General features: G+C 48.8%; 3 protein-coding genes across 4 annotated transcripts in view; 1 reads left to right on the forward strand and 2 right to left on the reverse strand.

Annotated features, from left to right (window-relative positions):
* Positions 1–20,581, reverse strand: part of LOC132459247 (tumor necrosis factor receptor superfamily member 3-like) — a 276,712-nt gene that overhangs the window by 164,840 nt on the left and 91,291 nt on the right. The window lies entirely within an intron of this gene.
* mtor (mechanistic target of rapamycin kinase) overlaps positions 1–20,581 on the forward strand; it is an 87,033-nt gene that overhangs the window by 26,765 nt on the left and 39,687 nt on the right. The window contains exon 24 of the mRNA XM_060054800.1: positions 19,531–19,606. Coding sequence (XP_059910783.1) covers positions 19,531–19,606 — 76 coding nt within the window. The remainder of the gene's footprint in view (positions 1–19,530; positions 19,607–20,581) is intronic.
* On the reverse strand, positions 2,151–6,265 carry angptl7 (angiopoietin-like 7). Its single transcript, XM_060053631.1, has 5 exons — positions 5,699–6,265; positions 3,869–3,969; positions 3,464–3,658; positions 3,031–3,226; positions 2,151–2,919 (listed from the first exon to the last, which is right to left on the reverse strand). The coding sequence occupies exons 1-5, from the start codon at positions 6,054–6,056 to the stop codon at positions 2,750–2,752; spliced, it is 1,020 nt and encodes a 339-aa protein (XP_059909614.1). The 5' UTR covers positions 6,057–6,265; the 3' UTR covers positions 2,151–2,749.

Genomic DNA, 20,581 nt, shown 5'->3' on the forward strand with positions numbered 1-20,581 from the left:
AGGGGCAGTCGACCTGGGAGTAAAAATACATCCAAAGTCCTATAAATATGAATGATACCTTAGGCCTGTCACTGTTATGACCAGTGCCCCAGGCGACTGGGCAGAGGTAGTCATTTACTCAGTAATGACTGTACTTGCTCTTATTTTGTTTGCTGTTGTCATTGCATCAAAAACCCAACGACTGGAGAACGCAGGTGGATTCATGAGCCCCAGCCTGTCCGGCGGGAGCCATAGCCCAGATACCATTTAGACCATCACTCCCAAAGCCCTTTTCATCGTAATAATGGCCTGGATAAAGCCCCCGTATCCGCCCGACGTACAGAGCTTTGATACGCACGGTAATCTTTTCCAAGCCCCGGATTCCCATCCCGGTTGGGCCGGTGTCCTCGGTTACTGCGCTTTACTGAGTGCAATGTGTTTTCCAGGCATTTAATTGGACGCTTGCCCCCTTTTCATCTGTGAGACTGTCTGGAGTAGTGTTTCTTAGGGGCCTGGTTTCAATTTCTCCGGGGCCCTTGATGATGATGAATGAATGATGGGATCCAGCGCTGCGGTCTTTCCAAACCCCTCCATCTGGTTCTCACCTCTCCAGGATTCCCAATAAAAGGTCCAGGCTGTAGGGCAGTGCGCTCCGGGCCCAGGCAGGAGCTGTTCTCACCGGGGCCTTCTGGCCGTCTAAGGCCCTGGTGCTGCTTAGTGGGATGTGTTTTTGAAATCTAAGGGAGTTTCGTCACTACTGTTTTTAATAATTAATGCTTTTAATAGTGATTGTGGTTTGTTTTGAACATTTCAGTGTTTCCGTCACTGCACTTGGCTCATATAAGTGATTCTGTGGATCCGTTTAAGTGTTTCGGTCAAGGTCACCTCTGTTTGTATTTTGTGTTTGGGGTCTGGGTTTGTATCAGGACATGAAGCAGGAATATATACATGAATTAATTAAAGACAGTAGCAATCAGTGAAAATAACCCAGACCTGTTAGTTGTCGGACCATTTAGTGCGGTAATGTTCAAGGTAAATCCCTTGGGCGAAATTGGATTGTTCTGGTAAATGAGTGGCGGTGATTTACTAGTAAAACGGTCTATTCTATAAAGAAAAAGGCTGTTGCGGTACTTAATAAGTAGCATTACTTCATTTCCTACAAGTGGGTATTGCCATATTTCTGAACGTTTTTATTTGGCATATGTATCGGCTATTAGTTTGACAATGAAGGGAATTGTTGGAAAGAATTAGTACACATTGCTGCTGAAATGTGTTGATAACATTATGAAGCGAACCGCGTATCTGAGAACTCGAGGCCTCTCCGCCTGATGGGAAACTCATCTGCGCTGCACTCGGTACAATGTCCAAGACACTGAGGTTTATTCAAGGGTCTAAATACATTCCAGCGTCTCATTTACATTTTCGAATGAAGCATGGGACTCTGTGTTCTTTGGTGCGGGAATTATGCAGACACCTTGTAACCATGGTTACCATGACGGGGCTCCTAGGGTAGTAGCAATAATAAAAGAGCAGCTTAAAGAAGAAGAAAAAAAAGAAACAACAGTATTTACCAAGTAATCGATAACACCTGAACCTTGACCTCTGACCCTACAGACCGTCCTTTGAGTCTTTTCCTGGGGCCCTTGTTGTTATTTCAGGACAATTCCTTTCAGGTGTCTTCGGGCCCCGCTGTCTCCATAATGAGCGAGGCCCCTCGTAAAAAGGGGAAGAATATATGACCTTTCTTTGAGGCCGGTTTACGCAGCGGAGCGTTTTTAAGTATTCAAATATGTGAACACTTTGGAGAAACTCTAACCTCTATCCTCGTGTCTCCTCTGGGTCTCCTTTTAGCAGATGGCGTTCCTCTCTCTCTCCCCGCTTCACAAAGCTGTCCTTGGGGGCGGGGGTGGGGGGGGCGGCATCTCACTAGCATGCCTTTGTGTAAATGTGTGTGTGGTCTCAATTTCTCTCATTTGCGACCTTTGCACGGGCCCTCTGACCTCTGGGGGCCAAGCGGCCGCCCAGGGGTCAGCGGATAATGGCCCAAGGTCAAGGCCTCCCTGTCGGTGGATGTGGAGAGAGGCGAGGATGTGTTGGTTGAGGTGTGGCGGCGTTGGCAACACATTCTGACCCTGCTGCTGGGCAAGGCTAAAATGACACCACATCAGACCTTTAGTTACAAATAATAAAGGTTTTTATTTTCTATCCTATAAAACAACACAATACAAGAGCTGTACAGATTTTACAAATGACATCGCTATTATCCACAATTAGTTTCTGGGTTTTCTTTACAATCCTCTGTGTGGTGTAGTTTACATTCCAGTAACTTTTGTTGTAGCCTTTGGTGTTCTCTTTTTTTGTCTTTACATGCAATCAACGTCTAGTGCAACGTTTATTTCTTATACTGTCATTTGTCGTTTTATACCCGACACACTTTTGAGATGAAGAACTGATAACCAGTTAAGCCTACGGAAACAGTGGTAAAGTTCTAAGAAAATAGAGATTTTCAAGATAAATATATGAAAAAAACGCATTACAATTTACAATCAACAAAAACAGAAGAACACACAAACAAACACACATTGCGTATCCAACCCACCTAAACAAATCTAGAAAACGACGTTCTTCTAGGAGTTAGGATCTCTCCGTTTGCTTCCCCCGTTCAAAAGCCCCCCCCCCCCCCCCCCCCAAGTTCAGAGTGTGCCGGTATTCGTTTGATCTCTGAGAAGGCCTGCCAGTCATCTGCGCCAGCTGCCCTGGCCCTCGTCCCTCACGGGCGAAAGCTGTGAGGTCGGATCTTCATCTCCACCCTCTTCATGGAGTAGCTAGACCCATGCCAGCCGTACCAATTGATGCCGTCTGTTCGGGGCGAGTGCACCCCTCTGCGGTAGTACACGCCGTTCAGGTTGGAGTCCGTGCAGCAGTTGTACCAGTAGCCACCTGCAGGGGGGGTTCACAAGATCACATTGGTCACTAAGTCTGTGACTCGCATCCAGGCTTTGAGTCTGAGCGTCGTTTGAGTCGCGGCTCAGAGGCGCTCGGTGTCCGTACCTTTCCGCAGGGCGGCGCAGTCGTCCACGCACTTGTCGTGGTCCTTGTCCTTGGTGCTGAAGTAGGTGTTGTTGTGGTAGCGCAGCGAGTCTCCGGCGTTGCCGCTGTAGTTGGACAGGAGGAGCTTGTAGCTGTTGAGCTCGTTGCTCAGGCTGAAGGAGCCGTACTCGGCGTAGCGAGTGTCCCCCGCCCAGTCCTGCGTCGGAAAAACACATTAACGGGCGAGCTCAGCAGAACAGCACCCCTCGGAGATCAACCACCTCCAAGGCCATTAGCCGGGGTTTATGTATTATTCTAGTAATGGAAACAAAGAGTGAGAGGATGACTGGGACTGCTCTGTGTTTTGGCGGGGTGAGGCCCTCATAATGGAGCGAGTGTTCATTCCGCTCTGGGTTTGAGCCCTGCCTTTCCCCGGCGCTCTGCGACCCCTTACCTCCATCTCGATGCGCAGCACGGTGGCCTGCTGCGTCAGGCGGTAGATGTGCTCGTTGCCCAGCCAGAAGTCCCCGCGCACCGTGCCGAAGCCCTTCTTGTACTGCTTCCAGTCGCGGTCGAAGGAGGTGAGGCCCACCCGGCGCCTCTGGATCACGGTCCAGCCACCCCCGTTGGTCTCCATGTCGCAGAACACCTGGAGGGAGTCACGCCGTTAGGCCGGGGGTTCAGGACGCATCTCGACCTAACCGCTTCAAGACTGAAGTCCTAACCGTTAAATAAGCCTGTGTTGAACATCACCGATCGAGACGTTGGAAGGCTCCACACACAAGGCATTGTCTTTAAAGCGATATAATGGTTCTCCTTAAGGGAGCTTCTCAAGCCGTCTTAGGATAGAAGGACTTACTGTCAGCTCGGGCGTCCGGAGGAAGTCGTCCTTGGGGAGTTTGTACTCTCCGGAGATCCGGTAGTTCTTGGCGTACAGGGAAGCGCAGTCATACATGACATCTGGAGGGGAATGAGCAGAGCAAGGCCGATCAGTAATGGGCTTCCCAGATGCTCTCTTTGGTCTGAAGCTTTAAATTCACTTTATATATTGTGCAGTCGCTTGGCATAGGGATTGATAACGACCCTGAAGTGGAAGGGACCGCTGTGAAAATGGTCCCCCCCCCCCCCCTTCAAAGGTCCACAGCAGTCAGAATAATGGCACTCTGTGTGCTAGAGGGAATGAGGTCACTGGTGTTGAATCAGACCTGGGGCTGGCGAGGAGTGGGAATGAGAGTTTGAAAGAGGGGTACGGTGGAAACCTTCTCATTCTAATCTTTGCTTCTCTTCCTGCCTCACCAGTCGCTCTGTAATTTAAGCGATGCCTGTTAAAACGCCTGGGTTCACTTTCCTAGTCGACACACAGCCACACGCGCTCACACTCACGCACACACCCCTAGCGTCTATTAAAATAATAAACGGAATCAGGCCCGGTTAACCTCTCTGCAGCGGTTGATGCTGATTAAAGGCTTGTTCAAGTCTGGACGCTGGGGTGTTTTGCCATTTTTATAGAGGTGGTCTTTGTCTCCCAGCGCTCCAGACGGGACTGTACACCTCCTAAATGAGGGGGTAGGCACTGCGGTGGGCGGAGGACACACTGTTATCTGCACTGTGATCTTCATTATCCCCAGCCCACTGCATTGGCCTGGTGCCCGTGGCTGAAACGGCCGCCGAACCCAAAATCGTAATTAATTCGTCTGAATTGTGGTAATTTGTGTTTTATGATTTTCAACATGGTAATCTATGCCATTTTATCAGTGTTATTTGAAAGAAGAGGTAAACAGTCCTATGGAGATCTGCGGTCGGTGGTGAGGTGTGTGGGGATGAGTGGCGCTCTGTCTGAGCTGTGGTTGACTTTAGTGTTTGGCGTCTGAGAGACTGACCCTTATTCCCCCGTCTATTGCCACTGTGTGTGGAGCATTTCATGTACAACATTTCCCACTACATTGCTCCCCTCTTCCATAGAACTCTCAGCCCAAACTAATTTGGTTGAAACTCTGTGTTTGAATTCAGTGAGCCCAAACAGTGGGCTCACTTACACATGAAAGTACACAAGGTTGATTATAGCTACCCAGAGGCAAAATACCGCAAAGAAAAGGTGAGGTTAAAAGTGGCTCACTGCAACTCGACAATAAATGTATACCTGCAACAGGTTAACTTAAGTTAAGAGGTTAACTAAATTAAGAACTCTTAAAACTGGATCACAAAATAACGTGTCTATTCTGGTCATCGGTTTGATGTATTTCTAGGTCATCCCCGTACGGTCTAGGCTCAACGTATGGCAAACATTAGACACGATCTTTAGATCCGGAGAGAGAGGGCCTCACACCAGCTGAGAACAAGGACAGGACGGAGAGGGAAGAGGTTACCGCTCTGTAACCATGGTAACACTTCAACCGACCCTGCAGACCAGTGAAATGAGTTCATCCATTCAAGAGAACTTTGTCATACCACTGCCAAACAGCCAAATGTAACACTCAGCCAACTATATTGTGCCTTACTTTACTAATCACTGTACAGCATCAAGGATTCTTTCACAAACTCCTCCGTTCCCTTTGACGTTCACAGTGGAAAGAAAAAGATGAAACAAGCCTGAACTCAAACTGCACTTTGCTCGACTCTCAAAGACACTTCCCTGTCTCGCTGGGGAGGGACGATAAGAGTTTAGATGAAGCTGGAATGTGACGCTCACCTGAGCTGGTCTGCGTGATGGACTGGGCTCCCTGCAGCTGCAGGATCTCCACGCGGTTGTTGATCTCCGAGTACTTGCTCTCGGCCTCGGTGACGCGGGCCTCCTGCTGGCGGTTCTGCTTGTCCAGCTCCATGACCTGTCGCACCACGGTCAGCAGGTCCGTCTCCTGCTTGCGGCCCAGCTCCTCCAGGATGCTGCTCAGGTTGGCCACCTGCACCTTCAGGGAGCGCACCTCCTCGCAGCACGCGCCCTTCTGGGACTTTGGGAGGTTCTTCTTCTTGGGGGTCTGGGCCCACGCCCCGGCCACCAGGAGCAGCGTGACGCCCAACGCCGCGATAGTCATCGACACTTTGGCCATTTTCTTTTTTTTTCTTTGGTTTTCGGCGTAAAGGTCTCTGTTTCGGTTGTGGTCTGCGGGTCTCTGTGTTCAAAGAGCGGTGTGTTCCCGGGTGGAGGGGCGTGACTGCCGCTCCGCTGCGTTCAGTGGGTCAGTGCCAGAGCTCTCCTTTTCTTCCGGCTGTTCACCTCGGCTCCGGTGTTCCCTCTGCAGTCCGGCTCCCTCTGTGCATCTTAAATATTTTCACATAGGTTCCTCCCACCCCCTCCTCTGCCTCAGCAGCCCATCAGTCGCTGCCCTGACCCCCCACCCGCAGCCCCCTCCCCCTTCCCACACACACACACGCTCCGCTTACTCACTTTCGCTCCTTCCTAGCAGCTCAGCCCCCTTCTGCGTCGGCTCCTCGTTGGTCAGGTGTTAAAGGTTTCCGTAGCCCTCCAAGCAGTGGGTTGTTTTTCTGTCTTCCTCTGCCTGGAAGGGTAATGGAAGGATCCAGTAAAAAAAAAAACATCAGCTCCTGTCTGGTCGTATCATGCCTCTGTATGACCTCTGATGACGAGTGCCGCTGGAAACGCAGGCCTCCGCCTTCCACCGCCGTCTTGGTATTTGTTTAGGATTTGTTTCAGGTTGAACGTTTTAACACCTAAATCCGCTTCGGTTGAAACGTGTGTCAGCATGCCGGCCTGTGTCGTTTTTGCCTCTCTTTACAACGTGGTTTTCCCTTTTAATGACGGGTTTCTGTTATGACGAGGTGTAACTTTCTTCAGTAAGTTGTGTTTTTACGTACCCTACAGATGTGTGAAGTCAGTAAGAGGCCTTAATTGTAGGGCTTGACAGCCCTACAATTAAGTCATTAAAGACCTTTCAGACGAAGGTTGGTGTTTGGTTTAAACACACAACACCTCATTGAGTGTTTATAGAATCGACTACAGAATATACTACATAAAAAGGTTAAAACATATAAATCCATAAAAATTATGTAAAGAAATAATATAGAGGTAATAAAATGTCCAGATGTTCTACTGTACAGAATGTGCATTAAATAAATATAATATGTATGTAAGAAATTAAGTGAGCTTAGAGCAAACACAGTAAATGCAGCTGTGTAATAATGGTAATAAAATGACCCTGGAATAAAGTGCTCTGAAACTGCAAACGCAGGGCAGTAATAAGTGATTGCTGCACATGATACACTTCCATATAATTGGTCAAGAAAAATGCGTCTTGAACTTCCAACTATAATTTCCGAAACAGAGGCCTGTTTGCATGCTACCGAGTGACACATTGTGTGTTCCAGCTGTACCAACAGCGTATTATCAGGCCAGTCCGATGCACATGTCCATTGAATGAGTATTCTTCTATATGTGAGGACACCAAAGAACCACCGGATGCTACCGGAGCTCTAAATGGCCTTCAAAAGACATGATTGTACACAAGATACAACACCATATCATTTATCAGCCTCGCCGCTGTCACATCTCGACTGTAATGACCATGGATGTTTTCTTTGAACTTTCCGCTCTGCTTTGCTCTTATACTGTCTTTTGTGCATCAAGGCTTTTCAATCTGGCCTGAATGAGGCACCTGTGTTGTCCCAAGAGCACGTTTTTAAGTGTTCATACAATATAAAAAGTCGTTGCCATCAGTTGGTGTAACTATGGACACTTTTACATGGCTTTGTGCACAATGTTCAACGCACACTCATACTCTAAAGGGATACACATACAAGTATGGTATCGCTTCAAAGATGAGCGCCAACAGCCAGCCCTGAGCCATCGGAATCATTTCACCGCTAAGAACAACCTTAAAACCCTGTGGAAACACTTGATTCTTGTTTCCAAAAGGTGACTCACCAAAAAAAGGATCCATATCTGCTACCTATCCGGTTACTATTGGAGTGACCCCATCATCTCCCAAGTGTTTTTGGAGCACACTTAACACTGGCTGAAGGCCCTCAAAAGAAATATTCTCCGAGACCCAGCGACGGGAAGGGTCAAGTAACGGTAGGAGGGGAAGATGGGGTGACCGTCCATTTTCATTATGAATGTGATCCGCTCCGTAGGTAGCTGAGGGCTGGGGTCCATTTGTTATTCTTTAAAAATCATTCTTTACACGTCAAACATTCACCGCTTTCAGGCCCTTGAAGGGCTGGAGTGGTGCAATGCTGTCAATCTGACTCATAGTATTAACAGCGGCCTCATGTAATGTCTGCTAAGGCGAGGGGGGGGGGGGGGGCGTTTCCTGTTGATTCTGAAAGACGCATATGGGGCAAGAATGAACCTTGAAGGGCTATCTCTGTCAGTCTGTCTTTCAGCAGAACCAGCCCGCCTGCTGTCCCATTGTCTCTGTCGGGGTTGTTTGTGTAGCCCACTCTCTAACCCAGAACCAAGGGCCTCAAGGGGCAGGAACCAAAACACACCAAACACTCGGGAGAGCCATGGAGGTTGGGTGGGCTGACAGGAAATGAGCTCAACAACACTGAGACAAGTGATAATGTTGGAAACCGCAGAATGTAAAAAGCGGTCCATGCCCCAAATCCCGGTGTGTAAACTTATCGAGAATCATTCTGTGGTTGGCTGTCGTCCCCTTCCAAATATGTGTCTCCTGGAAGTCGCTAGAATGACCGACATTGGAGGGAGAGCTCTGTTAGGAATCAGTCATTTCGCAGGGAAGAGCCGTAGTCAGAAGTGCACTTAGAGATTCCTGAATGTTACATAATGGGGACAGGCCTGTTGTTGCTGTTTCTGGTGACGCCGGGCTGAGATCCACGGTGGAGTTCGCCGTACCTTCGTATGCCCAGACACATCCCTCGTTTCTGGGACCGGGCGTGCTCACTGCTAGCCTCCTCTTTCCATTCCCCCAGTGCCGGCAGTGTGGTGTTGAACGTGGCCCATGTGTGGACGATGTTTTACATTTGCACATTAGCTGCCGGCCATCTGTGCGTAATGCCATTGGGACTTCATTAGACTAACATGATGCAGAGTTATTAAATTGTTGATTTTTGTTGCTCTTTTGTTTATTTTCTCAGACGGTTTGAAAGTCGGTGAGTTAATCCTGAATGCGATAAACAATTTTCATTGATGTCTTATTGAAAGTAGGAAATTAGGCTGTGTCTTTTGAAAATGTTGCTGGCCAGCGGCCACGTAAATATCTGGCCACATAAGTGTACCCCTGGCTGCATTGAACCTGACGGGGCACATATGGTTTAAATAACTCGACGTACAAAATGCCAATGTTTTGGTGACCTCATGCATTGACTTCCTGTAAGTTTTGTCATGCCTTCCCAAGGCATTTTATGTGACATTGAAAAATGCTTTTTGTCCATATTAAACGTTTAGACCTGTGTTTTTTGTTGTAGTCTTCACTTTATATTCTTTACTCACCCTTTGACTTCCCTGCGTTTTCAAATGCCTACATTCAAACACACGCGAAGAGTAAAAGTTTTGGCTTACTTTGACATACCATCTTGTTTTCGGCATAGTCTAAATTCAACCGTGCTATTCAGTGGATCCCTAAAATAACCATTATATTCCATATTTTATTACTTCTGTGTGGATAGGTATTAGTATATAATATTGCTAGTCTGAAGGAAATTGCAAACTGGCCCAGTTAAAATGAAAACCAAATGTTGACTCAGACCGACACAAACGCCAACGTTCAGCTCTGGCCGATGACGATGACGATAACTCAGAGGTCTGAGTGCCAATCAGCGGCATCCATCAGCCCTTCCAGGGACGACGCCTAAAATTACAGCTTCCGACGTGCTCAGTATCCCTGAGGCAACACTGTGAGCGGCTACCCAAAATGTATCTAACTGACCGGTTGCTAGGTTACCTTTTAAATGGAATGTTCCTAACTGACCGGTTGCTAGGTTACCTGCATGGGGAAAGTGTTCCTAACAGACCGGTTGCTAGGTTACCTGCCTGGGGAATGTGTCCCTAACAGACCGGTTGCTAGGTTACCTGCCTGGGGATTGCGTTCCTAACCGACCGGTCGCTAGGTTACGCCTATGACTCCTGTTGGCCCCGAGGGAGGTGCGTCGGCGTGACAACAGGTTACAACGTGCCTTCCCGGGTGTCTCCCCTGCTTGACGGATGGCTCTGTGCGTCATTTCCCGCTCCTCCGCAACGGGTCCCCGCGGGTAACGCTCCACTCCGGGCCCGGTGTCTGTCGGCCAGCGCCGAGCCGCCGAGCCCCAGGTGCACGCCGCTTTTAACACGCTCTGCGTCGCTGACCCTTGGAGCCCTCGGGGGGGGTCAGAGGTCGGCGGGGCTCTCTGTTGATCTTATTGCTCACTTCCCCACATGAGAGGGCCGTGAGGAGCCTCATTGTTCTGCTCCTCCACTCACCAGGCTCCTCGTTCTGGGGCGGGGGAGGGGGAACTCAGCTGCGGGGCGGTGGACTGCCGTCTCTGTTCTCGTGACGGATAGCCGTCCCGCGGCTACCGGGTCCCCAGAAAGCACGCTGCTCGCAGATCTCTCACTTGGCGAGGCGGCGCAGAGGAAGTGGTCTGTGGAGCTATCCTCTCAGGCTCGCTCACACACCTCACTGGCGCATGACGTAAGACCTGAGACGGAGGTTTAGGGTCGGAGATGAAGACTGTTTTTTGAGTCGTTAATAGATTCAGAAAATTTAATTTTGCTTGAATTCTCTTTTGATCCCCCCTTAATGCCTTTACTATAGAGGCTACATTATTTTGGTTTTTCTTTCTCAAGGATTATTTATGAACCTCAGATGATTGAGTGAATCCTGTGCTCATTTATTCATAAACTTTCTAGATGACTATCATGAGTCAACTGTTGGGTCAACAAAAATAAGTCTCTGGGCTTCTTTGGGGGGGAAAGGCTGAAGGGTTAAGTCAGGATCGCGTGAACGCTGCTGAGGGATCCAGAGGTCTTTATATAACCTTTATTAAAACCAACTTCTTCCACCTGTCAGTCATCTCCGTGTAATTCCTGATGAATTAAACATGACATGCTTGGCGGCGGGAACACTTTTGAGATGTTTTCTTGCAGGCACACACAAATGGTGTTTATATAACCCAGCGTTGCAGCTGCAATACCACCAAATACCTTTTTTCCGTCTGTGTTGTGATTTTTCGAAGGAACGGCAATTCCACTAAAAGGTTATCTTTGGCTTGTTTGTTGATCACAAACAGATGAAATGTGGCCCTGTTTTTCCACCCACATTTTTTTGACAACCGCATTTTCATTTAAAGTATTGTCTTTGAAGTGTGGAGGGTGTTCTCTAAACACTCAGGGAAAAGTTGATCCCGATTTATGGACTAGAATCAATTTCGTTTTAATTCGTCCCTTAAATGGAGAGCAACAAATGACTCCATGTGTATTCAGACTGCCAACTACCGGGGAGGCATTTCAGATGGTCTTAATGCTGGGCTCAGTCCCTGATGAAATGAGATGTAGTTATCATCCATTAGCTACTACAGCCTCCTGAGCTAACCTTTAAACGGCAGCTAACCTGTACACCACTTTACCACTTTAGCTATTCTGTACTGCTGCCATGGAAGGTTTCTCTTCCAGAAATGTGCAAAAACAAATCAAGGTAGCTATTAAAACAGCAGATATATTGGGTAGATGTCATTTTAAAGATGTGATAAATGAAAGGTATATTTCAAGAATAGCCCAAACTGCACAGCGACAATTGAATCATTCTGTTGTTGTTATTAGCTCCTCACAAAACTTTAGCATCTCAAAACACTAAAGAGAAAAACAAAATGACTCGAACTGAAATAATAACGGGAAAAATAACCTTGGTATAAATCCAAATCCGTGCCAAGATATAGCGAGTCACGGCCGGGTTAAACACACTGTTTCGTATTCCCGCTAATGAGGGTGCGCATATGCGCCCGGGTGTCCACCACCCCGTCTGACTGGCAGGCCCTCACCCTCCTCTCCGCCGGGGCCGCTGATGGCTCCCAGCTGCCTTCTGTTATGGCCCGAGGAACAAGAACCAGGTTCTGGACTCTCACTCATCACCCCGCGAAGCGGTAGCCAGACTCCAGAGCCCAGGATAGACGGATCACCCCGCGCTCCCCCTGGAGGTGCCCCTACTTTACCTCATGGGAGCGCCGCTGGCTCCGTGCCTCAGCCCGGTGACACGGGGTGCAACGTCACCAGACTAACGGCCCGCTGGGCAGCTGGGCAAACCACCAGCAAAGTGTTTTTTTTTTTTTTTACCTCGTTGGAAGCAGTTTTGTGGATTTTAATTTTTCATTGAAACCAAGCTGTTATGGGGATGTTTGTTATGGTTTCGGAGTGGACAGGGGTTGTAGTTGGGGGGGGGGGGGGGGGAGGATCAGCTGTCTAAGGTACTTCACGTAAAAGAAGATTCCTGTTAAAAACCCTCACACAGCAGAGACAGATGTCAGTGGGTCACCCAGGGATGACGTCGCTGTGTTGGAAACGCGAGGCCGTTTTTCAACCGTCTGCTTTTGGTCCCGGCGTTCGCCGCCATCAAAATAGCAACAACCGCATTCCGATGACCTTACCCCTCCGTTTGACCCCGTGACCCCCGAGGTGACGGGCTCCATAGGCATGCAGGGGTCCCGGTGTCAGCCAAGTTTAAAGCCGCGCTCCGATGGTTCCTCCAGCTGTCTCACAGGCTCCACGGCCGGCCTGACCAGCAGAAACAATCATGCGCAAAATTATAGAAGTGATGACAACTGGGTCGAAGGGGTTTAGGCATGTTCTGTTCGTTTGAGCACGGCTGTACCCCACGAAATGTGGGTTTCTGGTAAGCCAGAAAAACCAGAAATACGCCACACAAGAAATCCCCATAAACCGAACCTGCTCACTTTACTCATAAAGCTTATCTAATATGTCATTATTTTCTGGGTAAAATGTAAAAGATTCGTTTTTAATGAGTGCCGGTCATGAATTCATTAAAACACAGTGGACTAAATCCCTTTGGCGTGTTGGCGTGCCTTCCTTTGGAGTGTAGCTGCTGAGAGCACGACACATGGGTCGCTTTAAAACCACCCCTTGCTTGATGAGGTTTGAGAGGAAATGTGAAACAAAGACCCCAGTCAAACCGTTTTGGGATGAAAAGTACCAGCCCCTCTCACCCCCCTGACCCCTGTCATAGCCACCATCCAGGCAAGGCCTTCTCTCCTCCGAAGACCCTGTGGAGCGTAGATCTTTATCAGGAGCACTTCTAATCTTGAGTTGATTGAAGGCAGATTCTTGATAAACCAGGGTCAGTCTCTAAGATTTACGTTGCATCCCCACATTGTGTCTCACAGTGGGGATAAACTGGGGATGATTGAAGCTGTCTGTTTAAAAGAGAGGATTTTTCTCCACGCTTTCATTCAAATGAGTCGATGGTTGGCGCACACTTCCTCATAATTCCCTTAATCCTTTGATTCTTTCGGTTTGGATTCCAACGAACCGGTCGGATATTCACTGGAGGCGTTCGGAGATATCAATGGAACAATTGCATAACAATATGTCTCATTCAGCCCTTATTGACACGGTTCCATAACCGGTACAACTGTATCGTTTTAGTTCAGTCATGCTTCGGTGGAAGTATCCAGCTGAGCAAATATCTCCTCGTCGGCGTCCGTCAGTCATCTTCTAACTGGGTAGGTCTGGGAGGGCCAGTTGCTGCAGGTCTTCATCAATAGAGAGAGCTAGCCAGTAAGGCCTACTCCACACCATATCGGCCTATGTCAAACATTATTAATCCGATACTGATCTTTTCCCCAAACAATGGGTGTCTTTTTTTTGCGGGTCGGAAAAAAAGGATTGGCCTTTTGGAGCCAGTTACCAGTGTCTGTAAATGGAGTATTTAATGATTTAATCGTTAGTGCCCAGAGCCAATCAAAGCTGTCGTGTTTATATTCGTTTCAACTCTAGAATTTCACAGTGGTTGAATTATATTTCATCAAGTCACAGAACACCCCGTGGGCTCGTCTGTTACAACAGAATAAAACCTCCCCTCTGTCTCACTCCATTACAACTCATTCCCTCTGATGTATATTTGCGATGAGCAACTCTCAAGTTGCAAACAGAGAGACTCCCAGCACGCCATCTCAAGAGGAACCAACGGCGTCTCCTCTGGATCACCGAGCCGGGACCCCTTCGAACCCCTCATCTGTAACCCATTGGGACAAGCGGTGCGTACCCCCAGCACATCCTGTCCCGCCGTCGTAGCCCGACGATTGATTGCGTTCTGGCGGGGGGGCCCCCCCCCCCCCACAGGACGGCCCCGTCCCACGGTGACTGCGTGTGACAGCCGGTGCTGCCGCGGCTGCTTCTCCTCTTTCACTGGGAGCTGTTAGAGGCCGTGGTCACCGGGGGACCGCCGCGAGAGGGGCAGCGTGTCGGGGGGCCGGCGCTCGCTTGGCAGCCGTCCGACGCGGGCGTAGTAAATCTCTTTCCACCTTGAGAGGCAGCTCTTTCTGGCCTGCCTCGGGCGTCTGACGCTCGTTCATGTTTCCACCGACTTCAACCGAGGGATGGAGAAAGAGAGAGGATTTGTATTTGTATTCCGTCCTCTTCATTCATCCATCATCTAATCAATCTGTCTCTCTCCATCAATAGCGCTGTATCGCTTTTATAAACATTTTGCACGTAGGCGTGTGTGAAACCGCGCATGCCTGCGTGACTGGCTCACACTGAGCAGCAATGCAGGAGCAACAGCATGATGTCCGCTCAACCACTGCTTGTGTTCCCCCCCCCCCCCCCCCCCGCTTCCCCTTTCCTTGCAGTAAATTGAAGGCCATGTGGGGCCCGAACACGGGGGTCCTCTGTGAATATGCGAGGTCAAAGGTCACCGCAAGTGTACCCTCAGAGGTCCTCCCGAGTTGGACATTTTGGAAGGCATTCTCTGCCTCGTGATCTCGGTATGACCCCGTTTGTGTGACATGACGCCACCGATCTAACGCACAGGTGTACGTCTCATAGTCTTTGTAGCACAGGCTAAGAGCGAACCAACAGCCAAGTGAGTGGCTGTTGGATCATCCATAGCAAGTGTGTTGAAATACAGCTTCTATCAAGAGTAGATGGGGCGCATCAGGAAGATGTTCATTAGTAGACCTATTTGTGAGAGAAGACATGCTTCAGAGTCACAGCCCTAGGTTCATACTTTCCTTCAAAGCAGTTCCTAGATGGCCGTTGAACTTGTTTGGTATTTGGCGCTCTCAGCTAGCATCAGGTGGCTATGGTTGTAGTTTGAGTGGATCCAGTGTTTTTCCGCTCTGTTCTTCGTTCACCTCGGGGCGTTACAGGCTGTTCTTTCTAAAAGAACTGCAGGTCGACCTTTCACGATCCAAGCCATCGCTGTAGGAATATTATTAAACACGACCCGGGTACATCGGTACATTATGTTCTAGAACCTGAGGTTACAATGTCAGGTTAAAGGTTTAAAATGTTTCCCCCTTTATTGCGTTTTACAAGCCAATGGGTGTGGGACCCTTAAGAGAGTGTTGTTGGACTGATTTTATCTTATGTTTTAAGATGGGAGCAGCACTTGTTTGATATGAAGAAACCTAATAGAAGCTGATATAACCGGTGTTAACGGGCCAGGCCTTTGCGTTCTTTGTTTTGCTTATTGCCTATTGACTCCCTAGGAAACGACTGAAGAATGTTTAGCAGCGTACACTATGATTAAAGTCCATCACAAAGAGTCACCTTGTTGCTTTGGTTTGCCAGATCCATCTTCCAGATTAACTCGGGCTTCATCTTTTTCCTGGAACATCTTTGTTGTCAAGTAGGGAGGAGAATTGGAAGAAAGTACTCCCAGGGCATTCAGTGCACTGTACGGACGCAAGTATGCATCACACTCGCGTAACACAGGAAAGGACTAGGCCGTGGTAAACGCCTTCATTTTCCTGGAGCTTGATTTCCTCCAGCCTGGTCTCTTTTTGAGGAGAGGGTCACTGCGACGTGTCTTTCAGAAACTCATAGCGCGTCAAGCCGCCGAGACACCAGCTATTCACTTGTGTGCAACCCATAATACACAGTTCAACCAAAGTGCAGCTTTTACATTTACACACATTACTCGTGTTATTAATACTGCAGTGATTCATATCACAACATCAATAAAAGCGCAGCCTGCTGTCTAACGCCTGGCCACAGCTCAGACCGTACTGTGGTTTCCCCTTCGGTCCCAGACACTTCTCAGGTTCAAATCACTCTCTACTGTCCCGTGTTCGGTATTTATTTCTCGGCCTGCATGCAGTGTTTTCTCTTCTGTTTCACCGGGGGACGGGGCCCCCCAGATTATGGCCTATAAAAGGCTGTGACGCCTGCTTCCTTAACAAGTTACAAGACCAGAGTGGAACTGAGGAAAAGGCTCTGAAAGGCAGTTAACCCGCGGCGTCCAAAGCCCTCCGCAGTGTTTGGGTAGCGTCTGAGGCTTCTCGGGGATTACAGGGAATTATGCATCCATATAAACTAGGGATGCACCGAATATTCGCCCACCGAACATATTCGGCCGAAAATGGCCCAAAACATAATGTTCGGTTTCAGCCGAAGGAGTAAAAAGGCCGAACATAATACACAGAACATTTCTTTTTTTTATTATTATTATTTTAAAATAAAAAATAGAATACAATTTTACTCATTTATTTAAAGGTACATTGTTCTTAAATTCTTGCTATAATGTTTGCTGGAATGTTAAAAAACGTTCAGTATTAATTAAATATTTTGTATCAAATTTGTAATAGATTTTTTGTATAGAAAAGCAAGACAAAAAAGTTTATAAAGGACATTTAATTGTTTGATTTATGCAATGGTGAAAAATTTAAGCAAAATGAATGAAAAACATTAAAAGCCACATTCGGTATTCGGTTTCGGCCTTCGGCCAACTGTTTCAGTATATTCGGTTTCGGTTTCGGCCAAGAATTTTCATTTCGGTGCATCCCTAATATAAACGTATGACATCCCTGGATGCTGTTTGACGTAATCTCTCTGAGGTTCCCTTCGCCCTGGACGTCACCCTTCAGGGCGCGCTGGGGCGTTACTCCTATAAGTAGTCGGCGACATGGGGTGTAGGTGTTAACATACATGTTGATTGTCAACATACACACAGCGCCGGCTCCACCACTTGCTTAAGAACATCTCAGGTCATCTCGGTCTATGTATTTCTCCAGGGCGCGGGGCTGTCATCTGGACTGTGTTTGGGTGTGTTTGGAGATGGCAGCCAGATGGTGGAAGGACATCAGATTCCCTGGGCTACGGGGGAGAAAGAGGCGTCTTCTCATTGTGGATTTTGATTCAGTGGTTCCAGAGGCGGTTAGGTACAGGCCGTCTCTGGCAGGCTTCCTCAGCAGCCTCATGTTCTCCGGGACTCATCAAATAAACGCGACCGTACTCCATAAACAGCTGTCGTGCAGATACACGCAGGACGCCATGTTCCTAGCGTCAGGGTTCAGAACAGCGGTTCAAAAACGGCTCGCTGAACGACTGAATGACTCGTGCCTTGGTGAGCACCAGATGAAGTCGACGGGTTGAAGACCTCCTCGGCGTTCCTTAAAGCACCTTGGGCGCCTTCTGCTGTACGGTCGCTCTTTTTGGTCTTCACTGATCATTTGTTGATGTTTTGGGGTTTGTTCGATGTAATTGACGTTTGAAAGGAAGTCATCTAAAGCAATATGTTCATTAGATATGTCCATGATTGTTTTTTTATTAAAGTAAGTCTTTCCTCGCTCTTAATTACGGTGAAGAGCAAGGTGCTGCAAGACAACCCAGTCAAATCTTACGGCCTATAGAAATCTACAACACATGCTATTATGCTGCTCACTATATTCAAACCGGATGCTTGTTTAATGCTGCTTAGGCTGCTATTGTAAAGTAAATGAATAGAAAAGCACGAGACACGCGCCGGTTGAATCGTATTCACCCGAAACCTATCCTCTTCTGTCTCTGTGTGCTTGTTCAGCCCACCGGTGTGAGTCCACCCCACGTTCCTTCATCACCGCTGTCTGCCTTCCACCCGTCCTGTCAAACAAACACACTTCTAGACATCCCACTCCCGTGCTGCCTTCATCAGGCTGCACCCTGCTGTGAGCCGGGCTCCCACTGCCTCGCTCCTCACTGGGAAACGCTTCATCCAGGCAGAGGCCGACCGCGACAGGCTCAGCTCTGCCTTCAGCCGGAGGAAATACGATGGGCTGCTTCCAGCAGAGTGTTTCCATGTGTGGGAGACGCTGGGGGGAGGAGAGGGAGGCAGGGGGGGTCGGGTGTTCCACACAGATGAGACAGACCCTTTTGTCTTGACGGATTACACCGCACCAATCCACTGGGGACCTGAGGCTTGGATCGACCATCCAGCATACTTGACACCAACGCTTCTATATAAATACACACCTTTCACTGAGGCGGGAAACATTAGTTTTGAGCAGTCGTGCGCGGGCCTCGGTCACCCCTGACTCGATGCTCCGTCGCTAACGACAACCGTCTCCGCCGTCTCGGAGACGCATCACCGCGGCGCTCCCGCCGGAGGTTTAAATATCTCAGGGCTCTAGACGTGTCAACACTCTACGGCCCCCCGGGGCCCCCGGGAGAACGTCCCGTCCCCCCCGCCCGCTCGCCTCTCAGCTCGCAGGTCGTTCCTCATTCCAGTCACTTGTTAACGCCGTGCCGCTGTCGTCGGTGGCTTTACAGCCGCGGCGCGCACAAAGAGAGCCCTGTGGCCCGCTCCCATCGGACGCCCTGATTACCTCCTCTGACATCAGACATGTGGTTCCACTGGAGCCGCCGAGCGGCCGTATTAAGTGGTGGGGACACGCGGCATCACCTGATCCGGCCCGGGGCTCTGGGGTTCTCTGGGGCTCTGGGCAGATGAGGCTCTGGGGTTCTGGCCAGATGACAGTGGGCTGTGCAGTGGGGAGACTGGGGCCAGCATGTCTATCTGCGGCGGCACTGGCGGCTGTGTTGTCCTGCAGTTCTGACCTCAGCAGCGATCCATCCTCGTGGGGGAGCTGTGTCTGATCTCAGAGTGCTTTGGGGGTCTTTGTTTCTCAACTTCTGATAATGTTCAAATTTACATTTTGCGTTCAAATTTTATTAAAATTTTTTATTTGCTTGTACTTTTCGGTGTTGTTAAATATTCACAAACTAATCTCTATTCTCAAACTTCCTGAATGAGCAGTTAGCGGTAAGGGCGTCTTGCTCTTACCTCTACAGGTAAACTGTGGACAATGGAGGTCTAAACCCCAAAACCTTTTGGTTCGGGGTCAAACCCCTTAACCCTTAGCCTATGCTTCCCCTAACCTTTATAATGTTTTGATTGCTATTGCTGCCCTGTACTTATGCAGGGACACCCGAATGACCTCCAGAGTACGGTGTGTGTGTGTGTGTGTGTGTGTGTGTGTGTGTGTGTGTGTGTGTGTGTGTGTGTGTGTGTGTGTGTGTGTGTGTGTGTGTGTGTGTGTGTGTGTGTGTGTGTGTGTGTGTGTGTGTGGTTCCAGGTGGACCTGAATGACTCCCCAGCCCTTCCCTCTAACCCGCCGTGTTTGTGTCCCGACCTGCAGCATCAACAACAAGCTGCAGCAGCCTGAGGCGGCGTCTGGGGTGCTGGACTACGCCATGAAGCACTTCGGCGAGCTGGTGAGTGCCCTGCAGTCACCCTGGGGGGGAGGAGGAGGAGACACCGTCACAGTACTGATCACGCTGTCCCTCCAAGGTGGACCGGTTCAGGGCTTAGACATGAACGAACGTAGCTGGTAAACTTGCGTTTCGTGATCACGCAATCGTTGATTCACTCCGTCACTCATTCATTCATTCATTCATTCATTCATTCACTGGCTAACATAACTTTTTTTTTTACATCTGAATGGTGCTTGAGTCTTATTCAATTGTCTAATCCGATTTGATATTTCTTCACGCTGGAGGTGCTATCTTGTTACTCGCCTAATAATACGTAATTATCCCGTCATGTGTTCAACATCGCCCAGCCATAATGGGTGTAGCCCCCCGCTGTGACTTGCCCACTAAGGCACGTTCTCATCCCAAAAATGCAGGGGTCACGGGGGGCAGAAAGCCCCAGACCACTCTGCTCCTCACTCTCCAGCTCACTCTCCAGCTCACTCTCTCACTCTCTCCTTCTCTCCTTCTGTTCACACTAGGTCTGTCTCTCTCCCAAAAATTCTCTCTGTCACGGTTATAAACACAATTCATATTCATAAGAGCTTCAGTGGCATGGAAAATAAAAATGTGCATAGGAAGAGCTATTAAAAAATCGAACAAAGGAAAAACAACCAGGCATTGTAAAAAGTTTAAATCTATGTAAAATATAAATTGCCGGCAGTAATACAGAAGATGACATCTGTTGATGTGTGGGAGTGAGTCGATCAATCCTGGAGTGGGCTTTTCCACGGACATCGTAGACTGTAAGGTGTTCACACACAATGTACCAAACGTATAAAAGACATCGCTCGCTCTCTTCCTCGCGTCCTCTCTCGCCTACTTGAATGTGTTTCCTGAATGTCGGGGACGCTACGAAGCGCTCCACTGTACTACCGCGTAGCCTCCTCAAACCCTCACTTTAGCAAGCCCCCGTCTGACCGACAACACGTGCGGAGG

This window comes from Gadus macrocephalus, chromosome 1, assembly GCF_031168955.1.
Source record: "Gadus macrocephalus chromosome 1, ASM3116895v1".
Classification (NCBI taxonomy): domain Eukaryota; kingdom Metazoa; phylum Chordata; class Actinopteri; order Gadiformes; family Gadidae; genus Gadus; species Gadus macrocephalus.